This window comes from Trachypithecus francoisi, unplaced genomic scaffold (assembly GCF_009764315.1).
Source record: "Trachypithecus francoisi isolate TF-2019V2 unplaced genomic scaffold, Tfra_2.0 Lachesis_group19, whole genome shotgun sequence".
NCBI classification, from domain to species: Eukaryota; Metazoa; Chordata; class Mammalia; order Primates; family Cercopithecidae; genus Trachypithecus; species Trachypithecus francoisi.
The window spans coordinates 43,447,781-43,472,289 of record NW_022681464.1 but is presented as its reverse complement, the minus strand read 5'-3'; the positions used below and the strand labels follow the sequence as shown (position 1 = coordinate 43,472,289).

Here is a 24,509-nt window from a genome sequence, read left to right as displayed (position 1 = left end):
GAGACAGAGAAGGTACAGGGTGGGGCAAGGGGCGATGACTTTCTTCTGGACAGAGTCTAAAGTGCTAGGAAAAACTCATATTGGAGATGTCCACTAGGCAGCTGAAAACAGTCTGGAGCTTCAGAGACTCCAGAGGAGAAAAGGCGTGGAGGTGCTGTCTCATGGACCCCTGAGGCCGAGCAGATACACACACACCCGCGACAACTGCTGCTGCGCAGACACACACAACCCATGAACTATCCTTGCCGTTTTCAGGAGGTCACACATCCATTTACAAAACTCCAGGGGTGAACAACAAAAAGTGAGGCTCAGGATAGAAAAAATATTGTCCCCATCCCAGAGCAAAGCTTAGCCTGTTTGTACTGGCTTTTGCAAAAAGAACCCATTCACAAAGACAGCAGTTGGCATTTTCCAATAAATATTTCCTCCACCACCTTTGAACCTCCTATCACGAGATGCCACCGTTCTCTGCTTCCAGTTTAATCTACCAGCATCTAACCCTCCTGGGACTCCTGTCAGTTTTATGATTCATTTCGAAGTTTGGTGTAAATATGCGGTCCCCCCACCCTGACTGCAACTCTGGAAGTAAAATACTTATTTCATCCTAATTGAACAATTCCTCTCAGTAATTCTAACCTACAAAGGGAGGGCTGATCCCTCTCCATTCTCTCCTCACATCCACCCTCAGCCAGCATCAGGCTCTCTGAAGATCCTTGTCTCACCCTGGCCTTGCTTTTGAATGTCAAGAGCAACAGTAACCGTTTCTTCCTCCAAAGAGATGCCAAGTCCTACACAAATCCATTTAAATGTATGCAAAAGAATCTTCACCTACTTAAAATATAGATTTCTATGTTTATGTATTTATACACAAATGTATACACATATACAATTTTAAAAAATATACTTCTATGACTCTTGAACAACATACGTTTGAACTGTGAAGGTCCACTTACACTCAAATCTTCTACCTACGCCACCCGAGACAGCAAGACCAAACCCTCCTCTTCCTCCTCTATTGACTCAACGTGAAGACTATGAGCATGAAGACTTTTATGGTGGTCCATTTCCACTTAATGAATAATAAATATATTTTCTCTTCCTTCTCATTTTAACAACATTTTATTTTCTCTAGCTTTATTATAAGAATACAGTACATAACGCATACAACATACACAATATGTGTTGATTGGCTATTTTATATCAGTAAGGCTTCCAGTCTACAGTAGGCTATTATTAGTTAAGTTTTGGGGAAGTCAAAAGCTATATACATTATTTTCTCTTTTTTTCTTTAAGAAACAGGGTCTTGCTGTGCTGCCCAAGCCGGCCTCAAAGTCCTGGGCACAAGCAATCCTCCCGCCTCTGCCTCCCTAGTCTCTAAGACTACAAGACATGCACAGATTTTCAACTGCACAGGAGGTGACCCCCATGCCCCCAATCCCCATGTTGTTCCAGAGTCAACTGTAAACTATTTTCTCTACCCTCTAACTGTTAAGGTCAGGCTCAGACTGAGAAAGGAAACTATTCCAGCAAACTTAGAACAAAGGAACGGGAGGGAAGTAAAGTACCAGCAACTGGTACATTAATTGAGGCAGAGATCCTCAGTTAGAGGACAAATTCCTGGAGTCCTGGGGGCAGATACAAGTGTAAGTTAAGGGGTGAGGGTTACCTGTGACGAAAGCAAGCTCCCAGAAGCTAACCTCTTCCTCTGGGAGGCCACCTCATCTCCCAGGCACGCTCTGATCACACAGCTCTATGCTCTGCTCCCCTCATCCATTCCTCCACTCAGCATGTTCCAGGCACTGTTCCAGGCATGAGGGCCCCACAGTGAACCAGAGAGACAAAGCCCCTGTCCCTGCCCTACAGAGCTTGTGATCCGAAGGGGCACCAGTAAAGGAGGGGAGGGATGAAAGACAGAGAAAGAAAACACAGCATTGTCAGATAAGCGGTGACAATAGACAAATAATGTCCCAGAATACATCTGTCAGATGGGAAGGTGAACAGGGCTGGCCAGGGTGGAGATGGGGACAAATTTCACGAGTGTGCAGGGGAGGGGCTGAGTGAATCTCAGGACCCGAAAGAGATAAGGGAATGAGACACAGGTGAGTGCCTGGAGAAAGAACCTTCCGGTGAGGGCATGCGTGCTGGAAGAGCAGGGAGGCCTGGGCAGCTGTGAGCGGAGGGGTGGGGACAGAAGCAGAGAGGGGCACGCCTGCTACTTTGCTGTGATTTGTTTATTGTCTATGCACCTGATTGAAATGGAGGCGCCTGGAGAGCAGGGCCTGCACCACACCTGCACAGCTCCACCCAGAGCCTTGCGGGCCAGAACCAGGTGCAGCCGATGGGAGGGAGCATGGATACGGAAGAACCGTGTGAATCAGGAAACTTTTCCAAAGGAAAAATGAGCCGCTAAGCAAGGCTGTTGGCAGGTGCAAGTAACATGCCAGAATTCACTGTAAGCTTAAAGCCTTCGCCAAAGGCTTTTAATTTCAACACATGCAGGACATTTTCCAAGAAAACACTCTGCTTTAATCTTATAATGGAAGTCAATAACAAAACAGGATTCGCATTGCTGTATGCACATGAAAAAAAAAATACTCATTTTCCAGACTACTTTGCTAGAAAAATCACTCCCTAAAATTTAAAAATGTCTATATTTAACTCATTTTAGCTACATAGGTGGCATACATACATTGTCTGTTTACACAGCTTTCATAGACAACCATAACAGACTATCCAGGTCACTGGAGAAGACTTTGGGGAAAAAAGCTACTTCTTAATTCTGTATTCTAGCAATAATAGCCTCCACTTGGACACATCAAAGGAATTAATGGTCAGCTCATCCGACTGGTAATTACAAAAAATAGCTTTAGACCAGGGCCCAGTAAGTGTTTTCTGTAAAGGGCCAGATAGAAAATATTTTAGGCTTCGCAAGCATCACACAGTATTGAATCCATAGTCTTCTTTGCTTTTGGGGGCTTTCCTCCCTGCGAGTTTTGCTTGTTTGCTTGTTTGTTTACCATGCTAGGAAAAAAACGTAAAAACAATCTAACTTCTGAGCCAAACAGGCCACGGTTTGCTAACCCCGGCTTTCGACCACAATGAGAAGGGGGCACTTGGAGTTCCAAGCTCCTCCTTATTAAATCCAAAGGGGCAGGATCCCCGCGGTTCTGGATTACCTCTTTCAGTCTCTCCAGCTCATTCTGGAGGGCCTGTTTGGATATTTCCACTTCAATCATCTGCTGTCGGAGAGTTTCGTTTTCATCCTCAGCTTTAGCGCGCTTTTCCTCCACCGTCTTAAGTTCGTGGTGCAATCTGACAGATACATCTTTGGCTACCTGCATTGACCCACAGAGATCATTATCAGGATATGAGGCTTTGTGTGTGCTAAGGGTACTATCAGAAAACGTCAGAGGCAAAATCATTAATATGATATTGCACCACATAGCAAAGACCCTGGCAGTACATAACCGACCTATTTTTAAAAGGAGGAGGAGATTCGTTTAAAAATGACATCAACATCTGGACTAAAAGGCCACTCTGGCTGGTCTGATAGTGGTGCATTATCAGAACGTGCTAACATTACTGTCACTAAAGTTGGTATACAACCCCCCCAAACTGCTAAAGTTAAATGCTTTAAAATAAATTGTTTTTAAAGCTCACTTTGGATAACCTTTTTCCCCCACAGATAATCACCAAGCATGCCAATTCTGCCTAGGCTCAAGGGCTTCAAGCGAGAAATTTAAATAATAGTAAACAAACATTTCTATTCACTAAAGTAATACCAAACCCACATGCTAACAAAACAAGTAAGTTGCCTGTAATCCCAGCACTTTGGGAGGCAAAGAAAGGAGGATCACTTGAGGCCAGGAGTTTGAGCCCAGCCTGGGAACCACAGCGAGACCCTGTCTCTAAAAAATTATAAAAATAAAAAATAATCCAGGCACGGTGGTGCATGCCTATAGTCCCAGCTACTCGGGAAGTGAAGATGGGAGGGTCGCTTGAGCCCAGGAAGTGTGAGGTAACAGTGAGCTATGATGGTGCCTCGGCGCTCCAGCCTGAGTGACAGAGCAAGATCCTGTCTCTAAAATAATTTTAAAAATCCTGCATGCATAAGATATTCAATGTAGTCAAGTTTTAAATTTTGTACTGTGGCTCTGGTATGGTAAACCATTTGAATGAGCAAAGCAGTTAAACATATTTACTTTCTAAAAGCAAATGCGGAAAGAGGCCTTGTAAGCGAAATATAAATCACCCTTTATTACACTGAATGACATTTTGTTAGTGGTTTATAACTTTGGTAGAATTACAGAGGTTCTTTTCCTGTTATCATACTGAAAGGCTAGATGAGATTTCACAAGTACTCTGGTAATAAAGAGAACAGTATGCATAATTCATCTCTAGATAAATGATTTGATAATCAGGTCATGAGGGCCTCACTGCCCACGGAGAGAAAATGGCATAAAGTCTGGGATTTCTTCCCATTATTCCCACTTCTCCCAGTGGTTCTCAAAGACACCTTAGACAATTTGTGATGATTTCTCCTGGTGTTAGATCCTCACAACACAAGTCTCGCTTGGGTTATGGGAATGTCAGGATTTCTGCATCCTGGAAACTTAAATAACAATAAAAAATGTTAAGTGATATGGTCAACTTTTAAGAGTGGCCTTTGACTACACTGATAATAGATTTTTTTTACAATAGATTTTTTTTTTTTTTTAAATTTCAGAACTTTCAGAGTTTCTGCAGAATTTCTATCCAATTGTCAGACCCATGGCAGGTATTAATTCTTTGTTATCGCAGATTATTATCATTTTTTAAAGTTAATATTATGACAAATTTAAACCTGGGCTGTCAAAGTCACACAACTACATACACTCTATAAGCCATAAAGCAAACCAAGACTATTTATGCTGCAATCTGTAGAGACAGGCACAAGCAGGAAAAAAACACCAGGGCAACGTGCACGTGGCCAGCCGGTCCACAGCAGCCTCGGGGGTGGACGCACCACCCCTCTCACTCACCTTCAAGTCCTGCTCCAGGCTTCGAATAAGCTCGCCATCCACCTGACCCGTCTCAGCCACTTTCAGGCTTTTCTGCTCAGCTTTCCGAAGACGGTACTGCAGGATTCGGCAGTTTTTATTAGCACGGTCCAGTTCTCGCCGAAGTTCCTGCAGCTGGTAAACATCTTCCTCTAAATAACTGTCTCTCATCTCTTCCATCTCAGCACGGAGTTCATCTAACTCATCCTATGCAAACCAGACAGAGAAGATTTATGAGCCAAGTACATCAAAAAAGGATGGTGTGTCCCTCCTTCATCCCCGCTCAATACTAAATACTGAAAACCTGCACGCTTACCCATCAGCTCATGGCCACGTCTGTGTGACAGGCAGCAGAACCTCTGGAAATTTGCACATGAGATAATATAATTGAGTATCTGTTCAAATCTTATGTAATCAGAAGCTAAAAAACTGGATTACTCATTTTGGCCTCTCAGAACTTATCCCACTCCCAACATCTCCTTACATAATCAAATAAAATCAACTCTGCAGATAATCGAACCTTTCGATTCAAACCAAACATTGACCTAAGCCTTTATCTCTAAGGCATAACCTAGGTACTAAGATGAATCATAGGGACCCTGCCTTCAAAGAACATACACTTCAGTAGGATAACAACTGCTAACTGCCCTGGAACTATAACATACCTGCAAAGGTCCCAAAAATTCTGTTCCACAAGACGCATCTCAGCATTGACTAAGCGACTCTATCCACAAATGAGACATTATCCATTATTTTAAATACACACTGGGTATGTTTTTTCCCATTCACCTATCCTGTATTTCCCACACCTCCACTCTGCTGTCCACAAGAACATACCGTGAATACAGGAGAACCCAAGGAGTCATTCCTGACTCTCCCTTCCCTCCCATTTCGCAGCCAAGCCCTCAGCCAGAGCTGTGCCTCTTCTGGACGGATCCCCCTGGTCCAGGCCTCCCTCCCTGGGGAAGGGGAGCCACACACAGATGTAAGTGGAGACACACAGGTGCCCACTGCCCAGCTGGCCCTTTAATCCTCCTATAGTCTGTCCCCCACCCAGCAGAGCGATCCTTTTAATGTGCAAATCAGACCACCTCACTCCCTTCTCAAACCCTCCAGGGGCTTCCTTCTTTCCAGGCCTCCCAGGGCCTCCTGGCCACACTCCCTCCCTGCCCACGACTAGCGTTGCAGGGTCTGAGACTGCTCGCACCTTTGCTTCTTCAGGCCTCAAGACCTTACCTGCTATTCCACTTTTGAAAACACTCCCCACTCCAGATCTCTGCAGAGTTCATTCCCTCATATAAGCTGAGGTCATGCAAAGCCTCCCCTGACCACCCTCATCAGCTCCCAAGTCTCTAGTCTCTTGCTGGCTCTATTTCCTTCCCATCTCTGAGTGCCATCTAATAGTATTGGTATTTTTTCCTACTTACTCTCTGTCACCTACACTAACAAGGTAAGCTTCAGAGGGGAGCAAGCTTGTCTGTCTTGCTCTTCTCTGCATCCAGAGCGGCATGGAGCACACGGTAGGCCCTCAATAAATATGGCTGAATGAACACACAGGTGCGCCAGTGAACACTTACAAACACCAAGTCAGAAAGGCAACTAACATCAGACACAACTGCATGCTTGCTTTGTTCCAGTCTTGCAGCCCAATGATGAAAGCTTCTAACCAAACCCACAGATGTAGCTGCAGGTATGAGATATTCACGCTACTGAAGTGTTACACAAGATTTAAAGGAGGAACAATTTGGAAGGAGGAAGATTAAGAAAACACTCTAGGGATTTTCTTGACTGGTTTCATAATTGATAGTTTTAGATGCCTCCAGAATAGCATGCACTCAGTTATTCCCATTTACTTTATTCAATTAATATTAAGGTTCAAGAAAAAAAAGTATCTCCTACACTTAGACACCCTAATTGTCCATTCTTGTCCTGCTATTTAGTTTGTTCCTGGATTCTTACCACTCATGCTAATCCTGTATTTATTCTTAAAACCAGGAATTGACTAACAATATAAAACAACGTGCCCAACATCTGAGCCTCAGACCAAAAAAAAAACAAAAAGAAATCTCCTGAAGATGTGTTTATCCTAGGTAAGATTAAGTACAAGAAACATAACAAATAAAATTGGGAATCCTTATGGAAAAATAAGAATTGGCACAAAATGGGGTGACGAAGGTGCTTCAGTCAACCTTAGCTATACACAATGGTTGACTGGATAGGGCACAGATATGGCAACTCATCCCCCAGTCCAGCCTGTAGGTTCTCTCCACTCTGCCTACACTATCCCATCAAGAGAATGAGCTACTCACTTGCCCAGGACTCAACTGGAGCCTGTTTCAATAGGCTACCAAGGAGAATAGATGTGAAAGAAGAAAGCTTCATCAACTTCCCAGTAGTCAAATGCATAAAATGTTCTTCTTCTTGGCTCCTAAATGTTCCTACAGAATTTCAATACCGATGATGAAAATATTAAAAATATAAGATGTCCTGATGTGTCTTAAGAAAGATCAATCTTAACACTGAAAATGTTGTGAACTCTAACAGAGTTTCATTTCTTTTTTCCTCCATGGAAATCTCTCCTGGTAAATCCTGGTCCTTGTGGTGAGATCTGCTGGAACTGGAAGTTACTGAACTGAGCATAGGAGCTGATCAGCTGAACACACATAAACAGAATGGGTGGTCTGGGCTCTTCAGGGGACCAGAGAACACAGCTCTTTCAGGACAGTGCTTGCCAACTTTTCAGAAATCTTCCACAAAGAGGAGGCTGTTACTGATGCCTGATCACTGAGGCTTTGATGGCGCCCTATGGGAACTGTACCCCTGCACTACCCACTTCTAGAGGAGGTCAACTGCAGACTGGATGCTTTAAAATGAGCCTTGCGGTTGTCACTCTTTCAACAGAGTGGGAAGTTAGTTCTGAATCTTCAAAAATCAACGTCAAGTTTGATTCGCACCCCATCCATGAAACTAATGGATCAGACTTTAAGAACCTAATAGCCAATGCTTGTTTCTGAGTAAAGAGGTAATTGTTTCACTGAGCCATTAATACAAATCGGTTCAATACAAGCAATAATCACTAAATGTTCAACACTAAGTCAATATATGTATATGTATATCCCTACATACAAATATACAGTGACTTTGGCCATTCTGTTCATGAAAAGAATGGTTTGCGATTGTTCTTCCTTCCAGAAAGCCTTCCAGAGTCATTAATGCCTGGGATGATCTTAACTCAGACAAAAGTTTTTAAAATGCAATATAGCCCTAAGATGCCAGGTACAGCTTCCAGGTATAAAACGTCTCTAGCTTTCAGACTTTGCCACAGGAGAACCCATATCCACCCTAATGTTAAATGCTACATTTTTATACATATGTTACAGGTGACGAAAACTGTTCAAGGGCTAGATGCAACCACGCCTCCACATCACTGAGCAGGCCAGATGTAAATAGCAATATTTTTTGGCACAAATATCACCAACATTAGTTGTATTGAAAAGAAAATTAGGGGCCGGGCGCGGTGGCTCACACCTGTAATCCCAGCACTTTGGGAGGCCGAGGGGGCGGATCACGAGGTCAGGAGATCGAGGCCATCCTGGCTAACACGGTGAAACCCCATCTCTACTAAAAATACAAAAAATTAGCCAGGCGTGGTGGCGGGCACCTGTAGTCCCAGCTACTCAGGAGGCTGAGGCAGGAGAACGGCGTGAACCTAGGAGACAGAGCTTGCAGTGAGCAGAGATGGCACCACTGCACTCCAGCCTGGGTGACAGAGTGAGACTTTGTCTCAAAAAAAATAAAGAAAAGAAAAAAGAAAATTAGGGAGAGACCATATGATATGGTTCCCCATACCACATGGATCCCCACTCAAATCTCATCTTGAGCTATAGCTCCCATAATCCTCACGTGCCATGGGAGGGGCCCAGTGGGAGGGTAACTGAACCATGGGGGCGGGTTTTTCCTGTGCTGTTCTCGTGATAGTGGGTAAGTCTCAAAAGAGATCTGATGGTTTTACAAAGGGCAGCTCCCCTGCACAGTTCTTACGTGCCTCCATGTAACATGTGTCTGTGCTCCTCCTTTGCCTTCCACCATGATTGTGAGGCCTCCCCAGCCATGTGGAACTGTGAGTCCATTAAACCCTTTTATCTTTATAATAATTACCCAGTCTAGTGTTTCACAGAAGTATAAAAATGGACTAATGCACCATAACTGCATGTATTTAAATCACTGCTCTTATAATTCATATTTTATCTAAATTTACAGAACAGGCGTCGTTTATTAAGCACCTCACCCTACAATAACCCTATCAGAAACATATTACACAGTTTCTAGACAAAAAAACAAAACCGAGGCTAGTTACATGTGTCCAAAGCTTCACATCTAGTAAACTGAAGCCACACTGCAAACCCAGGTCTGTCTGCTTTCAAACACACACTCTTTGAAGTAAATACTATAAATTATTTGCTTCAACCTGGACAAATGAAACAATAACAGACCTTCAATTGTACTTTTAAAAGCCGACCATCAGTGTAAATCAATAAAAGCAGCCTAACATTTACAGCTCGACAAGTGACAACACACAAGCATATCCATTAGAGCAACTGGTTCTTAGGAAGACACTGCAATGTGCGGCAAAGATATCCATGCCTCTTCCCTCCTATTTTTAAAGAGACAGGGTCTCCCTCTGTGACCCAACCTGGAGCACAGAGGTGCAACCATGGCTCACTGCCAGCTACCTTGAGCTCCTGGGCTCAAGTGATCTTCCTGCCTCAGCCTCCTGAGTAGCTCGGATTATAAGCACATGCCACCATGCCTGGCTAATACTCCCATCTTTAAAATGAGGAAACTGAGATTCTCTAAGTATAAATGGCTTTCCACCATTGGTCTGTTGCAGAGATAGGACCAGGGCCAGTATTTCAACTCTTCCCAGAGAGCCTAGAAAAAAGTAATTTTCAGGTTCAGTGAAAAGCAGTTAAAGAGAAGCAAATTATAAACCATGTAAGCTGGCAGCAGCCATCTGAAAAGCAAAAACCATGATTTTTGGAATTAGGGTCATGATGGATAGTGATTGTCAAAGTAACATTACATTAATTTTCTTACGGCATGCTCCAGTTTAGAAAACCGTATTGCAGAAACTTAACGACATCTGCCTACTAAAAATTTACGTAAATCAAATCAAGCAGAGTATATGATGTTTCTGACAGGTGTAACTTAAGATATAGTAAATAAAACTGGAAAATTGCTATTGTCTTTTCATACACAGAAATAAGAAAAAAAAAACTGTCCTTAATAGTTTTTTACTGAATTAACATCAAGTCTAGAGGATACTTAAGTGTTAGATCATTATCTCATTGAAAAGCTAGTTTTAATTAAACATCTTTTTTAAGTTTTGTATATAAAACGAAATCTTGAAGTACTGTGAAGTCCAGTCAATTATTCCCCTTTGCCTGTGGCTGACAAATCAAGCCTTATCATGTATCTCAAATTAGAGGAATAATGAGGTACCATGTCTGCACTAGAGTAAACCAAGATTAAAATTACATGTTTCGATGAAAACCTCTAACAGGATAGTTATTCATGAATATATAATAAAAACCAAATCCATGGTTTCTTAGTATAAGTGATGAAAACTCTTAATCATGTTAATAACTATATGAAAATCTGAATCTCTTTTAAATACCCAAAATCAGTAACTATCTCTATTTTAGCACCTCCTGTTTAAATAGACCCAGTTTGGATGGTAGAAGCAGTCATCTGGCTACTGCTGCAATAATTCTATCTTCTGGGCAGACAGAAACTACTCTCTTTTGTAACATACGAATAATCCACCTCACTTCCCTCCAGACAAGGGAAATGTTCTCCTCCAAGAGTTCCAGCTGTAACTAAGGAGGTGCAGGGCCACTCCCACTGTCTACCAGGTGACGGTCCAGCCAGCAGCTGGTGGCCACAGCTCTCGCCTACGTTAGCTGCCACTGAAAATGATCATAGCCACTCTCTTGCACTGGCTGAATACACAGCGGGTATGGACAGCGAATGTCGGGAAAGAATGGGGAATACTGTCCATGTTAACCCTTCCGAAAGAGAAAGGAGTTCGGGGAGCAAGGAGGCGCTGAGACACATCAGCGGCAGAGCACGGCCTGCGCTCCTCTCCAAGTGCCCCTCCACCCCCAGGCCACACTGAGCGCCCGGCACCTGGGCAGCCCGGCAGCCAAATGTCACAAACCAGGTCAGGGCTTGAAACTCAAAAGGCTAACTCCAATGAGAAGTAGGATGGTAAGCTTGGATCAGCAGTGAGACACTGCAGCCCATAAAAACAAAGCTCAACCTCTCCCTTAGGAAATCACATTCCTCTCCAAGAAGCCAATTGTATCTGCCCCTGTATCTAGCACCAACTTGTTTTCTTTTAACAAAAAACAATTCCTATGAAATAACTGAGAAAGCAAAGCAAAAAGAAACGGCTCTCCCACCCCAATCCTCATCCACCCTGCGGAGGTCAGCATGGCAAGAGGACACTATTGGGGCGGGGGGGGGGAGCTGTGAGGTTATGGCCACTCAAAGCATTTTCAAAACAGGCTAGTAAATGCCAACTAAGTCCTCCTGAAAAGCCTGTGGAAACAGAGAACATAATTAATATGTTGACAATGAGCACTCCGGCTTGTCTGATTGCCTCAGAGCACTCGAGCAAAACACAGTCCTGGCAGTGTGGCACGGAAGGAACACACCAGCACTTTGCCGACGTCCTCAACATTAAGAAAGTGCCTGGGTTTTATGAGAAGCCCAGGCCTTTGGATAACTCAACTGAAGCGCTCACCTGAATTTCAGAATACTTCCAAATGTATTTGAGTTTATCAGAGGTCAAAGGACGACAAGAGTGCTTTTCTGTCTGTGTTTTCACATAAAAGCCAGCTACCTGGATTGATTTTGCATTTTTCACCTAGTCACGCAGGCACCATTTGATGAAGGTGGAGAAGGAACAGAAAGAGTCGGGGATGATGAAATTGTGCTCTGTTACAGCACAACAGAGGGTGTCCACTTCTCTGTTGACACTGGCTATTTTAAAAAATACAGGCCAGGAGGGCATGGTGGCTCATGCCTGTAATCCCAGCACTTTGGGAAGCCAAAGCAGGCGGATCACCTGAGGTCACGAGTTCAGGACCAGCCTGGCCAACATGGTGAAACCCTGTCTCTACTAAAAATTCAAAAATTAGCCAAGCATGGTGGCAGGCACTTGTAATCCCAGCCACTCAGGAGGCTGAGGCAGGAGAACGGCTTAAACCTGGGAGGCGGAGGGTGCAGTGAGCCGAGATCACGCCACTGCACTCCAGCTTGGGCAACACAGCAAGACTCTGTCTCAAAAACAATAAATAAAATAAAATAAAAAAATACAGCAGCCTGTCTAAAAGCCAAGATAATTCCACTTAAATGTCCTGATCCATACGACATCCTCCTAAGGTTTTGCTGGACTTATTTTTCTGCTGAATTGGGCTTTGGTCATTCTAGTTCAGAAACTGCGACAGTCTTGTACAACAATGATGACAGCACTTACTTGGAATCCTCCAGAATACAGCAACGTAAAATCTGTGGGCCAAGCCTCTTGTCAGATACAATGGAATAGATGGATGCTGTATCTAAACCTGACAGTTAGTTCTGTGCAGCGCTCCCTAACAAAGCAGCAAGTCAAGGATGTACTTTTATCTACCCTCTTTAAAAAGTACCCCTACGGGGCACAGAGGCTCAAACTTGTAATCCTAGCACTTTAGGAGGGCAAGGAGGGAGGATCACTTGAAGCCAGGAGTTCAAGACAAGCCTAGACAACATAGCCAGACCCTGTCTCTATAAAAAATTTAAAAAGTTAGCCCAGCTTGGTGGTGTGTACCGGTGGTCCCAGCTACTTAGCAGGATGAAGCAGGAAGATCACTTGAGCCCACAGTTTCAAGGTTACAGTGAGCTATGATCATGCCACTGCACTCCAGCCTGGGCCACAGAGCAAGACTCTGTGTCTCTAGAAAAAAGAAAAGAAAAGAAACAGAAAAAAGTGCCCTTGAAAACAACAAAAAGAGAAGTTTTGATTTATAAAGGGCACACGCTAACCACCACTGCAAAGGCGTGACTCCTGCCTCTGCCCCATGGGGTCCCTGAGGCTCTGGACCCAATTTTGCACATGTGGGCAGGCTCCATGACCTATAGAAAAAAGTCCATTAGGATCCTTGCGTTTCTTTCCCGAACTGAACTACTGTCATTTAAGCTTCTGAGTGACCAAGTGAGCACCTCACATGCACACACGCAATCATCTGGTTTGCTAGCCCCCTTCAGAACCCTCCTCTCTCCCCCTGCTGCCAGAGGAAGGGTGGGGAAGTGGGCTCAGGCAGAGTCAATGGATGCAAGTGACACCTCCTCCACAGTAAACGGCAACTGAACAGTCCTCACAACTGAAACACTGGCAGTGGGATTTATGTGACCATTCGTACACAGGCTAGTGGAGAGACGGGCATGACAGCCCTCTCACCTGAAAAGAAAACAGAGGGCCCCTAGAAAAGCTCACCACAGGGAACATTTTGAGCTATGAAAACAACTCAGAAGCAGTGTGCTCAGAGGAAAGCAGCCTCGCTGGAAATAGGGCTGCATCCCGGTGCAGTAAAATGGGCACAGGTGCTGGGGAAACACAGGTGCCACCACTTACTCATTGTATGACCTTGGCCAAGTCATCTGTTTTAGGTTCTCAGCATCTCCGTCTGTGAAATAGTAGTTATGACCATGATACCACCACCATAACGCTATGTTGTTGGGCAGATCCACTGAAATACCAAATACACTGTATGAGACTCCAGGCTCAGACACATTTCATTCATTGCGAAAAAATAAAGCAAATAACCAGCTGCACCAAGAATGAACTTCAAAATGATGGATAGCGTACCTTAAGATCAAAGGTATAATGAGAAACTTCTTTAAAGAAATACAATTTTCGCTTGCATAGCAGTCATTTGGATAAACACCATTCAATCAGAAAGTAAGTCGGGGTTATGCTAAGAGCCAAGGATACAGAAATAAGATTATCTTTGTCAACCTCAGGGAGCTTACATTTGTTGGAGATTTACAAAACAGCTGCTTTCATGATGGAGTCACCCGCAACATAGTTGCCTTTGAACTTCACTCCGTTGTCTATTACCTAAGAGTAAGTGACAAAAGCAAACATACTATCTGAGACATCGTGCTGTAAGTCCCAATCTTTATTCTGTCACCTCTCTTTCTCTGCCTCACTGTTACTTCTTGCACAAAGTAAAATAACTACAAGGCTCAGCTGGTTGGAGCAGCTCCATAAGAGATTTAGGCTTGGGACCACCCAGCAGTGTTAACGTGCTCTGATTGTCAACTGCAGAATTCACCACCATTCACCTTAAAATCCAGTCCTCAACCCCACTAGCCAACAACTGGCCCGTACTGGTTAGGCTCATCATTTGCTGAGAAAACAGCTGAAATCACATAAACCCCTGAAGAAGCAGGGCCACACCCCTGGGTTTGAAGGCTGCTCATTAAGACTTAACAGATACACAGATTTATACCACTGGAGTTGTTTACGAACCTGAAGATTACAATAAATACAACAGTGCTATCAATGCAACTCCCCTTATTTTCTCTCAAGTCACCTGGATCGTCCTGACCCCAGGAACCCAGTCTGCAGCGTCAGCCCCCCTCCGTGGAGAAAAGATGGAGCCGGATTAAGCACCCAGTGCTAAGGCGACTAAGAGGCCACTGCCCGCAGGCCCTGCTGGAAAATACTCAGAGAGTGCAGCAGGCGCCGCGATTCCTTAGAAAGTGCTGGCGTGGCCTCTCCCGACACAGAAAGCCTGCTCCTGGATGCTTACAAAGGACTGGCCCGCGCAACACTGTTGCTCCTCAACCCGGGCCACACTCCAGGGACCACTACTGAGCTTCAGCTTGGTCACCGAAAACGGCGCGGCCCCCTCTACCCGGGATGTCGGAGCCCAGGAGACCCTGAGGGCCCCCAGCTCTTTCTATAATTGCAGGAGAAGGGGCGGGCGGGTCCGCAGCCGGGGCCCCCCAGTGGCATTGTCCTGAACCGCCACGCCCGCACGTGGCCCGGCTAGAGCTCTCTGGCGAAGGATCACCTGTTCCCACAGGCGAGGCTGGCACGTTCTGAGCGGGGACGGGGGTGTCGGCTGAGTTCCCCAAAACGATTACAGCCTCCTAGGCCCCAACAGGTCAACAAAAGTAAAAGTATCAGCGAAGAGAGGCAGAAGTTCTAGACGCGAGAACAGCGAAGTGGGTTGCGAACTGGCGGAGACCCCCAGGTCTTGCTGCTCCTTCCAGAAGTTTGGGCTTAAGTTCCCAACGCCTGACAATGGGGGGCTGAACCGTGGAGGGCAGGAGGGAGAAGGCGCTGGACAGGCCCAGGAAGGCGGGGTTGGCGGGTCCCTGCCGCAGTCAGGCCCTCCGGGAGCGCCCCGGGACACCTGCGGCCGAGGCGCGGCTCACCTTGAGATAGTCGTTCTCCGAGCGCAGCTCCTCCATCTCCCGCAGCAGCTCCTCTTCCTCCGCCGCTGGCACGAGCCGAGGCTGCTCGCCCACGCTGGGCTCCTTGGGGGTCCCGGGGACTGGTCGCTCCGGCGGTGCGCGACCCCGGGCATCCTCCGCCGCGCCGGGCCCCGCGAAACCCCCGGAAACTCCACCCGGGATGCTCCAGCCCCCGGGACAGGAGCCCGCGGCGAGGAGCGCTGGGGGCTCGGGGCTGCCCGGCGGCGCTCCCCGGGCTGCGGGGCTCGGCGTCGGCGCTCCTCGGGGGGGTTCTCGGTCGCTGGAGCCCGTGCCAGACTCGGCGTCGCTGCTGGCGGCAGGGAGCAGGCGCTGCTCGTCGGACAGGGGTTCGGAGGGGCAGTCGGAGAGGTCGGAGCTGCTGTCCGTGTGGCTGATGCGCGAGCAGCGGGCCGGAGACCCGGCCACCGAGGTCACCGCAAGGGTCACGGCAGGAATCCGGGCGGCCGGGGTCGGGGGGACGATAGTGCGGGCGGGTGGCGCCCGGGAGCCGCGCTTGGCTTTGCGGCCCTTGGCAGCGGCGGGCGGCGGCTCGGCTCCAGGAGGCTTCCCAGCCCGGGACAGCGGCTCCGCGGGCGCCACGCGCGCCGCCCTCCTGCTTCCCAGGGCAGCCTTGGCACCGCCAGCCGCTCTGGCCCCGGCGCCCGGCGGGGGCTTGTCCTTCGCGCCCGGCACGCCGCCGCCGCGCCGGGAGAGGCGGCCGGGCGCGGCCAGGGACCCCGGCGAGGGCGGCGCCTTGCCCGCGAGGTTGGGCGAGCGGGGGGCGGCAGGCGCCGGGGCTCGGCCCGAGGAGGGGACGGCCGGGCCGGACGCGGCGGGCCGGGCGTGCAGGTCCTTAAGGAAGGGTCTGGCGGGTGAGGGCGCTCGGTGCAGCCGCCGCCTTTCGGCCACCGGGTGGAGGTGGTGGTGGCGGTGGTGCTGGCCGGGCGGCTGCAGCTTCGCGTCCGGGGCGCCTCCGACCGCGGGGCCGTTCAGCGTCTCCATGGCGGGGTCCGCGGGCAGCAGCTCAGGCGGCAGACGCTCCGGGCGGCGACGGCGGCAGCGGCGGCGTGCAGCCTCCCCGCGCACTCGCTCATCACTGTCCCAGCCCCGCCCGGGCTGCGCCCCGCGCTCCCGCCGTTCCCCGCCCCCCGCACCCCGGCCCCAAGGATTCCCGCGGGGTTCGCCGCCGCCGCGCTCGCCCCTCGCTGAGGTCACCGTGGATCGAGTTCTCCCGGCTCAGCAGCGCGGCGGCTCCTGGACGCTCGCATCCCCGGACCCCGCGCTCCGGGCTCGCGGTCACCGGTGCAGCGGCGGCGCTGGCGGCGCGCGCCCGGCTCCGGCGTCCCCCTCCCCGCCCACCTCCGGCCCGCTACGGCCCGCGCCCGCCCCCGCCGCTCCCGGCTGAGAGAAGCCGCACGCGCGCGCCCCGCCACCCCGCGCCCTCGCCCGCTGCCCGTGCGCATGCCCCGCCTCCAGCCAGCCGGCGCCGTGCGGGGGAGGGGCGAGGGAAGGGGCGGGGCTTGCGCTTCCCGGGGGGCGGGCACCCGGCAGGGACGGGGCGGGGCCTGCGCGCCCTTGGGAGCAGGCGCAGGCTGGGTCCACGCGCCCTCGCCGCCCGGGGACCCTCCTTGCTTTTTGAGGCCCTAGAGACGCTGCCAGGAGCTAGGGAGGAAGGGAAGAGGTGGAGGTGAAGTGGGGGCAAGGGGCGGCACCGGCCACTTGGGGAAGGCATGTGCCGCGGCTGACAACGCCCCCCTCGTGCCCCTCCATCCGCCGCCCGCCTCCCCGAGGCCCGTCCCCTCCCCCGCTGTCCTCTCTAAGCTGTGCCCCTGGTCTCCGAGCTCCTTTAAGGATCGCTGGTACCAGACACAGCTCTCGCGTCAAAACGGCACGGCGGGCGCTCCACAGTTGGCACCCCTGTGGCCTCAGGAGCTCAGAAGAGAAGGAGCTGCTGCCCAAACAGGAGAAGCCCTTGCCAAGCTGGGGGTCAGAAAAGGAACTCGCATTTATAGTTCCGGCTACGAGCCAGGCCTGCTGGCCACTTGCTGGGCATTGTTTTATTTAAATCTCACCACAGTCCCGGTTTGGAATTGCTGTCTTCGGTAAAGACTAGGGCACCGGCGCAGGGAGGTGAAGTCACTTGCCTGCGATGCCTCACCCAGTCCCTGGCTGAGCGGGCTTAAACCCAGGTCCTCAGGATTCCGAGTCCTGCAGGCTTTCCGCCTAGACAGCCCGGAGCCCGGGCACCGGTTCTACCTCTTGAAGGCACTAGACCTTTCTGAGCCCCAGTACCCTCGCCTGCATCATTAAAACGTACTGCCACCTGAGTGTGTGTGAAGATTGAGCAAATACCAGAACACACCGTGCAAACTGTAAAGTGCAGTTCACATCCCATTGGGTGCAGTTTATGTCCCAGGCGTTGGATGTTGGCCAGTGCCCATAGGAATAAGGGCCAGCCTGTCCTCTAGCCCTGGCGTTGCAGGAGACAGAGGGTCAGGTAATAAATACAAGGTGGAGGGCGGGAGCGTAACCCCGCCTGGGGAGGCTTGCATTTTCCTGGAAGGACGGGTTGGTCTGGCAGCTGAGGGCCCAGGACACAGTAGAGCCTGCAGAGAGCAGGGCCCCTAGGCGGGGAGGCAGGTGGGTTAGGGATTAGAGAGGAGACTGGAGGGTGTGTGGCACCGAATATCCTACCAAGGCCGTTGGGCATTAAACTAGAGGCGGTAGCCAGGGCAATTCTGAGCAAGGTGATCTGATGTGCTCAGAAAGACCCCGGGGGCAGCAGCCTGGAGGAGAGGGAGGTGGGCCATGGGAGCTGCGAGTGGCTGTGGCAGTATGCGCGGTGAGGGGGCCGAGGGAGCAGGGACAGAAAAGGGGGGGGGCGACTCACAAAAATAAAGAGGAAAAAATCGACTTCAAAGTCTGTGATCTTAACCACAGAGTTACCCTACTTAGCCATCTCCTTCAAAAAATGCAGGATGAACCCTTTTTTTGTAATCCTGTAAGTCAGGAGAGCCCTGCCCCGAAGTCATCCTGCCTCGCCCTGGCTGAGCTCTGGGGACGCTGAGACCTCGCCCGCTCCGCTGCTGTTGTGTTCTGTGTGCGTCGTTTTTCTGGGAATGCCTCTGAATGTGAGACAGCACGCACGAAATCCAATCTCTACGAAATCCAATTCCTTAATCTCCTCTGAGGCTAATGCCCTAGCCGTTTCTCCAGCGTTGGGAGAAGGACACTGTTGGCTCCGCGGTGAGCGTGGATGACCGCACAGCCCGAAAGGCTTGAGAGGTGTCGGCCGCCGCGCGCGCCGGGTCGGCTGTCCCCAGAGGGCGCTCTAGCTCTCCCCTTCCGTGGGAGGGGGCTCGCGGTCCGGCCAGAGCACACCCGACCTCTGCCTAGAACTTCCTCCAGAGACCCTGAAGCCTCCCACACCCTCACATTTCCGAAGAATTACGGCCAGGACTCTCAGCACAAGCTTGCCAGCTTCTCATACCAAATACACTCAAGGAAAGGGCCCCCCCAAGAATGTTTCAATGTTAGTCTTCCAAAGACAGTAGCTCGATGACCATAGGATTTGCAGCCAGCTTCTCTTTCTTTCAGGTAATAAGTCACATAAAATTCATCTTCCTTATTACTTATTATTTGCCCGGCAAACGGGACTACTAGCCCTTTGTAAGGAAGTATTCAATCAATGCTTTCCCTTTTTTTTCTTTAAGATATGGGGTCTTGCTATGTTGCCCAGACTAAAGTCAAACTTCCTGGGCTTAAGCCATCCTCCCACCTCAGCCTCCCAAGTAGCTGGGACTACAGGCATGCACCACCCAGCCCAGCCAATAATGCTTTGTTTTCCAGTATTCAGTGAGTTACAGGTATAAAGAGATACCTGCTTGCATAATAGATGTTTTTAAAGTCACTCAAAAAAAAGAAAAGAAAAAGTAGCCCAGGCGTGGTGGCTCACGCCTGTAATCCCAGCATCTTGGGAGGCCAAGGTGGGCAGATAGCTTGAGCTCAGGAGTTTGAGATAAGCCTGGGCAACATGGCAAAATCCTGTCTCTACCAAAAAAAAAAAAAAAGCAAAAATAAGCTGGGCATGGTGGCGCACACCTGTAGTCCCAGCTACTTGGGAGGCTGAGGCGGGAGGCTCCCTCAAGCCCAGGAGGGGAGGCTGCAGTGAGCCATGATCACACCACTGCACTACAGCCTGCGTGATGGGGGTGAAACCCTGTCTCAAAAAGATGGGAAGGAAAGAAGGAAGGGAGGGAGGGAGGGAGTGGAGGAAGGGAAGGAGGAAGCAAAGAAAGGAAACACGTGATTTTAAATTCTTTTTCTGTTAAATCAAATGAATCTAAAGGTAACAGGGGATTTACTATTTAAGGGAACTGTAAAGTGCTTATTCCGTGAAATAACAAAACCCAGCATGGGCATGCCTGTTTTCATCGGTGTGCCCTCAGATCCAGTCTTGCCCTTGCGCTACTCTGCGGCGAGCGGAAGCGTGGATTTCCAGGCCGCTGGGTGTGCTGACTGGGTTTGGCCAGTGGAGGTGCTATCAGGAGATGGGAGTGGACCCAGAAGGAAGAAACCAGGTTATGTCTTCCCCTCTTTACTGCGGGCGGCTTCTCCGGCAGTGGCTGGGTCTCCATGAGGAGTGGATTTCTGAGGTTCCAGCCGTCACTGGATGGCCTGCTCCTCCTGGTAGCTGTTCGTCCTCCACTGCCTCGTGTCCAGGGTGGTGGTGGCTTCCTGGGCTTACAGATCTCCGGGTTGCTTCACTGTGGCTGATTCCCTGCATTGCAACCCTGGGTTGTAAATGCTGGCACAAGGCCCAGGGCCCCATCGTCTCATTCCTCTGCAGAGGCCCAAGTGCCGTCCTAGGGAGCTGCGTGCAGCAGTGGTGTGACGAGTAATGTTTGTGTGGCTGTGTTCACAACCTCTTTGTCCAAGAACGGTGTGGTATGGTGACAAGACCTGAGACTTTAACACTAGGTAAATCTGGGTTCAAATCCTGCCCAAGTCATTTGCTGTCTGTGTGGCCTTGGGTAAGGTATTATTACCAATCTCATCATCATCATTATTTAACACCAGTGAAATAATCTTCAAAACTCTTAAAATATGAGCGAACCAGATTTTTCACTCAGATTCCAAACTCTCACTCAGAGAGTTAGAGATCTATTCTGTATCTATACAGTTATATAAAGAGAAATGAATTCTTTTTTTACTTGGTTTGACTCATAGACCAAAAAAAAAAAAAAAAAAAAAAAGTGACTTACTCAGGACTATACTTCACTCTATACTCCCAGGCAGAATTATATGCAGAATTTCTATACGTTTAATACATTGTCCAAACCCAGGCATATATGTATCTTCCAGTTTTTCCCCTTATTTTAACAGAAAGGCACATTTAAAATATGAAAGCATTCCTGGTTGAAGTCATGAGAAATCATCCTCTTTGAAAAGAGTGGAAAGAAGAGGGAATTTTTCAGAGTGAGTGGCTTTTTTGGGCACTGCAGGAAAGTTACCTTTAAAAAGGGACAACCTGGTGCCTGATCCCCCTGCCTCCCCACCACCCGCCAAGGTTGAAGCTGGAGTCTGCATCCAACACTAGGGTCTGTGGGGACCTCGCAGCTCTCTTTGCAGGGGTGACTGCCAAAATGCCGCATGGGACCTGAAAAAGGCTTCATGTCCACATTGGCAGCTGTGCGTGGTGTTGGTGGTGACAATGACAATAACTTAAGAGGCTCTTAAAGCTTGAGGACATTAAAATCTCCTGGCGAGACTGTTAAAAATGCAGATTATCTGGCCATATCCCCGGGGATCTGATTTAAGAGATATTAGCCTGGAAAGTTGTATTATTATTATTATTATTTTGAGGTGGAATCTTGCTCTGTCACCCAGGCTAAAGTGCAGTGGCGTGATCTTGGCTCACTGCAACCTCTGCCTTCTGGACTCAAGCGACTCTCCTGCCTCAGACTCCTGAGTAGCTGAGGTTACAGGGGCCTGCCACCACGCCCAGCTCATTTTTTGTATTTTCAGTAGAGACGGGATTTCGCCATGGTGGGCAGGCTGGTCTCAAACTCCTGATCTTAAATGATCCTCCAGCCTCGGACTCCCAAAGTGCTGGGATTACAGGGGTGAGCCACTATGCCCGGCCAGAAGGCTGTATTTTTAACAAATACTTTTGATGCAAGTAATTATCTTACTTCCCATTGAAAAACACTGCGTTAGTGTTTCTTTTTTCTCTCTTCCTTCTTTCTTTTTTAAAAAAGACGAGGTTTTGCTTGGTCACCCAGGCTGGAGTGGAATGTGCAATCATAGCTCACTGCAGACTCCAACTCCTGGGCTCCAGTGATCCTCCCACCTCAGCTTCCCAAGTAGCTGGGACCACAGGCACATGTGTTATGGTTTCTACACAGATCCAAGTGTTACATGGCTTGTCATTTGCATTCTGTTCAAAACTCCTTCCGCTACTGTGCGGGATGACCCACCTCTATGCATGTGAGATGCTGGGTGATGGATATTTGCTCATTTAAACCTGAACTAGAGAGTCCCAACCTAGCATGCCCTAGAGTCTGCTGGGAGAACAGGGGAGTCTCCCTGTGACGTGAGAACCAGAGGAAGTAGAGAGCTGAAGGTGTAAGGAGGCCCTTTCCTTCCTGACCAGTGGTTCTTCATAGGGGCGTAGCGTGCACCCACGGGGAGCATTCTAGATGTATATTGCAGTCTTTTCTGTTGTCACAACAACTGGATTGGAGGGTGCTAGTGGCATTTAAGTGAGGGCAGGGGAGTAGTCAGGGTGGCTAGATATCTTGCAATGTGCCCAGAGAAGGGTCGTCCCAGGTGGGATGAGGTGGCTCACACCTGTAATTCCAGCACTTTGGGTGGCTGAGGTGGTGGATCACTTGAGTCCAGGAGTTTGAGATCAGCCTGGCCAACATGATGAAACGCTGTCTCTACTAAAAATACAAAAATTAGCCGGGCGTGGTGGCATGTGCCTGTAATCCCAGCTACTCAGGAGGCTGAGGCAGGAGAATCGCTTGAACCCAGGAGGCAGAGGTTGCAGTGAGCTATCACCACTGCACTCTAGCCTGGGTGATGGAGTGAGACTCCATCTCAGAAAAAAAAAAAAAAAAAAAAAACAGTCATCTCTCCTACTATAGGACTTCCAAGTGTCCCCTGAAACATTCACGTGGGTAAAAAAAATCTGTGTATCATTATCTAAGGCTAGAAGTACATGTTTTACACATAAATGCAATACTTTTACATATAAAGCAGTATTTTTTAAGCTTTTAAAACATTTTTTAAAAATTAATATAACTTTAAATTGACAAATCATAATTACATTGACAGAGTGCACCGTGTTATTTTGATATATGTATACTAAAGCAGTATGTTTTTAGGGCTGTTTTGATATCAGCTGAATTTTTTTTTTAGGAATGAAACCACAATAGAAATCAAGACCGGACTGGGCACAGTGGCTCACGCCTGTAATCCCAGCACTTTGGGAGGCCGAGGCCAGTGGATCATTTGAAGTCAGGAGCTTGAGACCAGCCTGCCCAACATGGTGAAACCTTGTCTCTATTGAAAATACAACAAAGTAGCTGGACATGGTGGTACATGCCTGTAATTCCAGCTACTTGGGAGGGTGAGGCAGGAGAGTCACTTGAACCCAGGAGGTGGAGGTTGCAGTGAGCTGAGATCGCACCACTGCACTCCAGCCTGGGTGAGAGAGGGAGACTTTGTCTCAAAAAAGAAAAAATACAAATAAAATAAAGACTATTTTATTTAGAGATTTTCAATGCATTTTTTATCTTTGATCATTTCATTGAGTCTGTGCCACTCAAGGGACTGGAGTCATGAATAGAACCCACCTGTATTTGTCTGTGTTTTAGCAGTTGCTTCTATGTAGAGCATCTGACTACTTTATTATATATTTTGTAGTATATCTGTACCTAAGCTTTATATATTGAAATAGATATTATTTTGTTATAAGTTGCTTTCTTATTATTTCTTTTTTGTATTACCATTAGAGAAGTATAACAGTTTTTTAAAATATATGGTTAGGGGAGTGACAACCACAAGTAGTGATTGTCATTTCAAGAAATTAAAGGGCATTTGTTAAAAAAAAAAAAAAAAAGGCGGGAGGTGGGGCTCTGGGGCTGGCAGGTTGAGAAAGAGACGGCTCCTGCCCAGGGAGAGCCGCGATGTCCTGCAGGGTGCCGCCTTGTGGTGGCTTTTGGGATGGCACCCTTCCCTATCCCCACAGGGATAAAATAAAATCTATTATAGAATGGTCAGTCCCAGGGTGATGGGTGTGTGTATAATTTAAAACAGCCTCCAGGTGGTTCTAAGAATCTTCTTCATCATGGGAGGCAGAATTCCATTATACAACCTTTTGGCATGTTGCCTTGATATTGGACGTCTGAACTCTTTTTCTCTTAAAACATAACTGCTAAACTTTCAAAAATCATCCTGGGATTCTAGGCTTGTTGCACAGGGAAAATGCGTTGTCATGTAAGGAAAACTAATCAAAGTTCTCTACCTTTCCTGGTCAGCAGCATGTGTTTCCAAAAAATTTAAGATAAATTAACCGGTTAATTGAGAACATTCTACATCTCACCATGTTTGCTCTTATCATAATTCACCATTGCTGATTTCTCTACCTACAGAGTTGCTGAACCCGGCTTGATTTGCCCATAAAGCTGAAGGCTGAGGAACTTATATTTGTTTTGTCTGAATTTCTTTCTCAGGAAACCGACCATCGGGCCTCCCAGATAGTATCAGGGAACCGAAACTTCTCAGATGACTGCATTCGGTCATGAGATGCACCTGCTGCCTATTGACCAATGCCCCTTCTTTACCTCTCCCTAACTCCCTGCTATATAAACCCCTAACTTCAGTTGGTTAGGGAGACAGATTTGAGACTGGTCTCCCGTGTCCCAGCTGACG

At 48.3% G+C, this 24,509-nt stretch overlaps 1 protein-coding gene and 1 long non-coding RNA gene across 7 annotated transcripts in view; one reads left to right on the top strand and one right to left on the bottom strand.

Moving 5' to 3' along the window:
* MTCL1 (microtubule crosslinking factor 1) overlaps positions 1-16,965 on the bottom strand; it is a 133,362-nt gene extending 116,397 nt beyond the window's left edge. For 3 of the 5 annotated variants that reach the window (XM_033178320.1, XM_033178321.1, XM_033178319.1), the window contains exons 1-3: positions 15,531-16,661; positions 5,022-5,246; positions 3,177-3,335 (exon numbers count right to left, since the gene is read on the bottom strand). In XM_033178320.1, coding sequence (XP_033034211.1) covers positions 3,177-3,335; positions 5,022-5,246; positions 15,531-16,571 — 1,425 coding nt within the window. In that variant the 5' untranslated portion in view covers positions 16,572-16,661. Of the gene's footprint in view, positions 1-3,176; positions 3,336-5,021; positions 5,247-15,530 lie in introns of all 5 variants that reach the window. The other 2 variants (XM_033178318.1, XM_033178322.1) reach the window with 1 other exon arrangement.
* A 17-nt stretch (positions 16,966-16,982) lies between these two features.
* Positions 16,983-23,037, top strand: LOC117064138. 2 transcript variants are annotated; one of them, XR_004429279.1, is made up of 4 exons: positions 16,983-18,066; positions 18,576-19,166; positions 20,018-20,149; positions 22,995-23,037. It is a non-coding gene; the product is annotated as an uncharacterized LOC117064138 (long non-coding RNA). The 2 variants fall into 2 exon arrangements; XR_004429278.1 differs by lacking the exon at positions 16,983-18,066 and having other exon boundaries at positions 18,442-19,166.
* Positions 23,038-24,509: the final 1,472 nt, after the last annotated feature.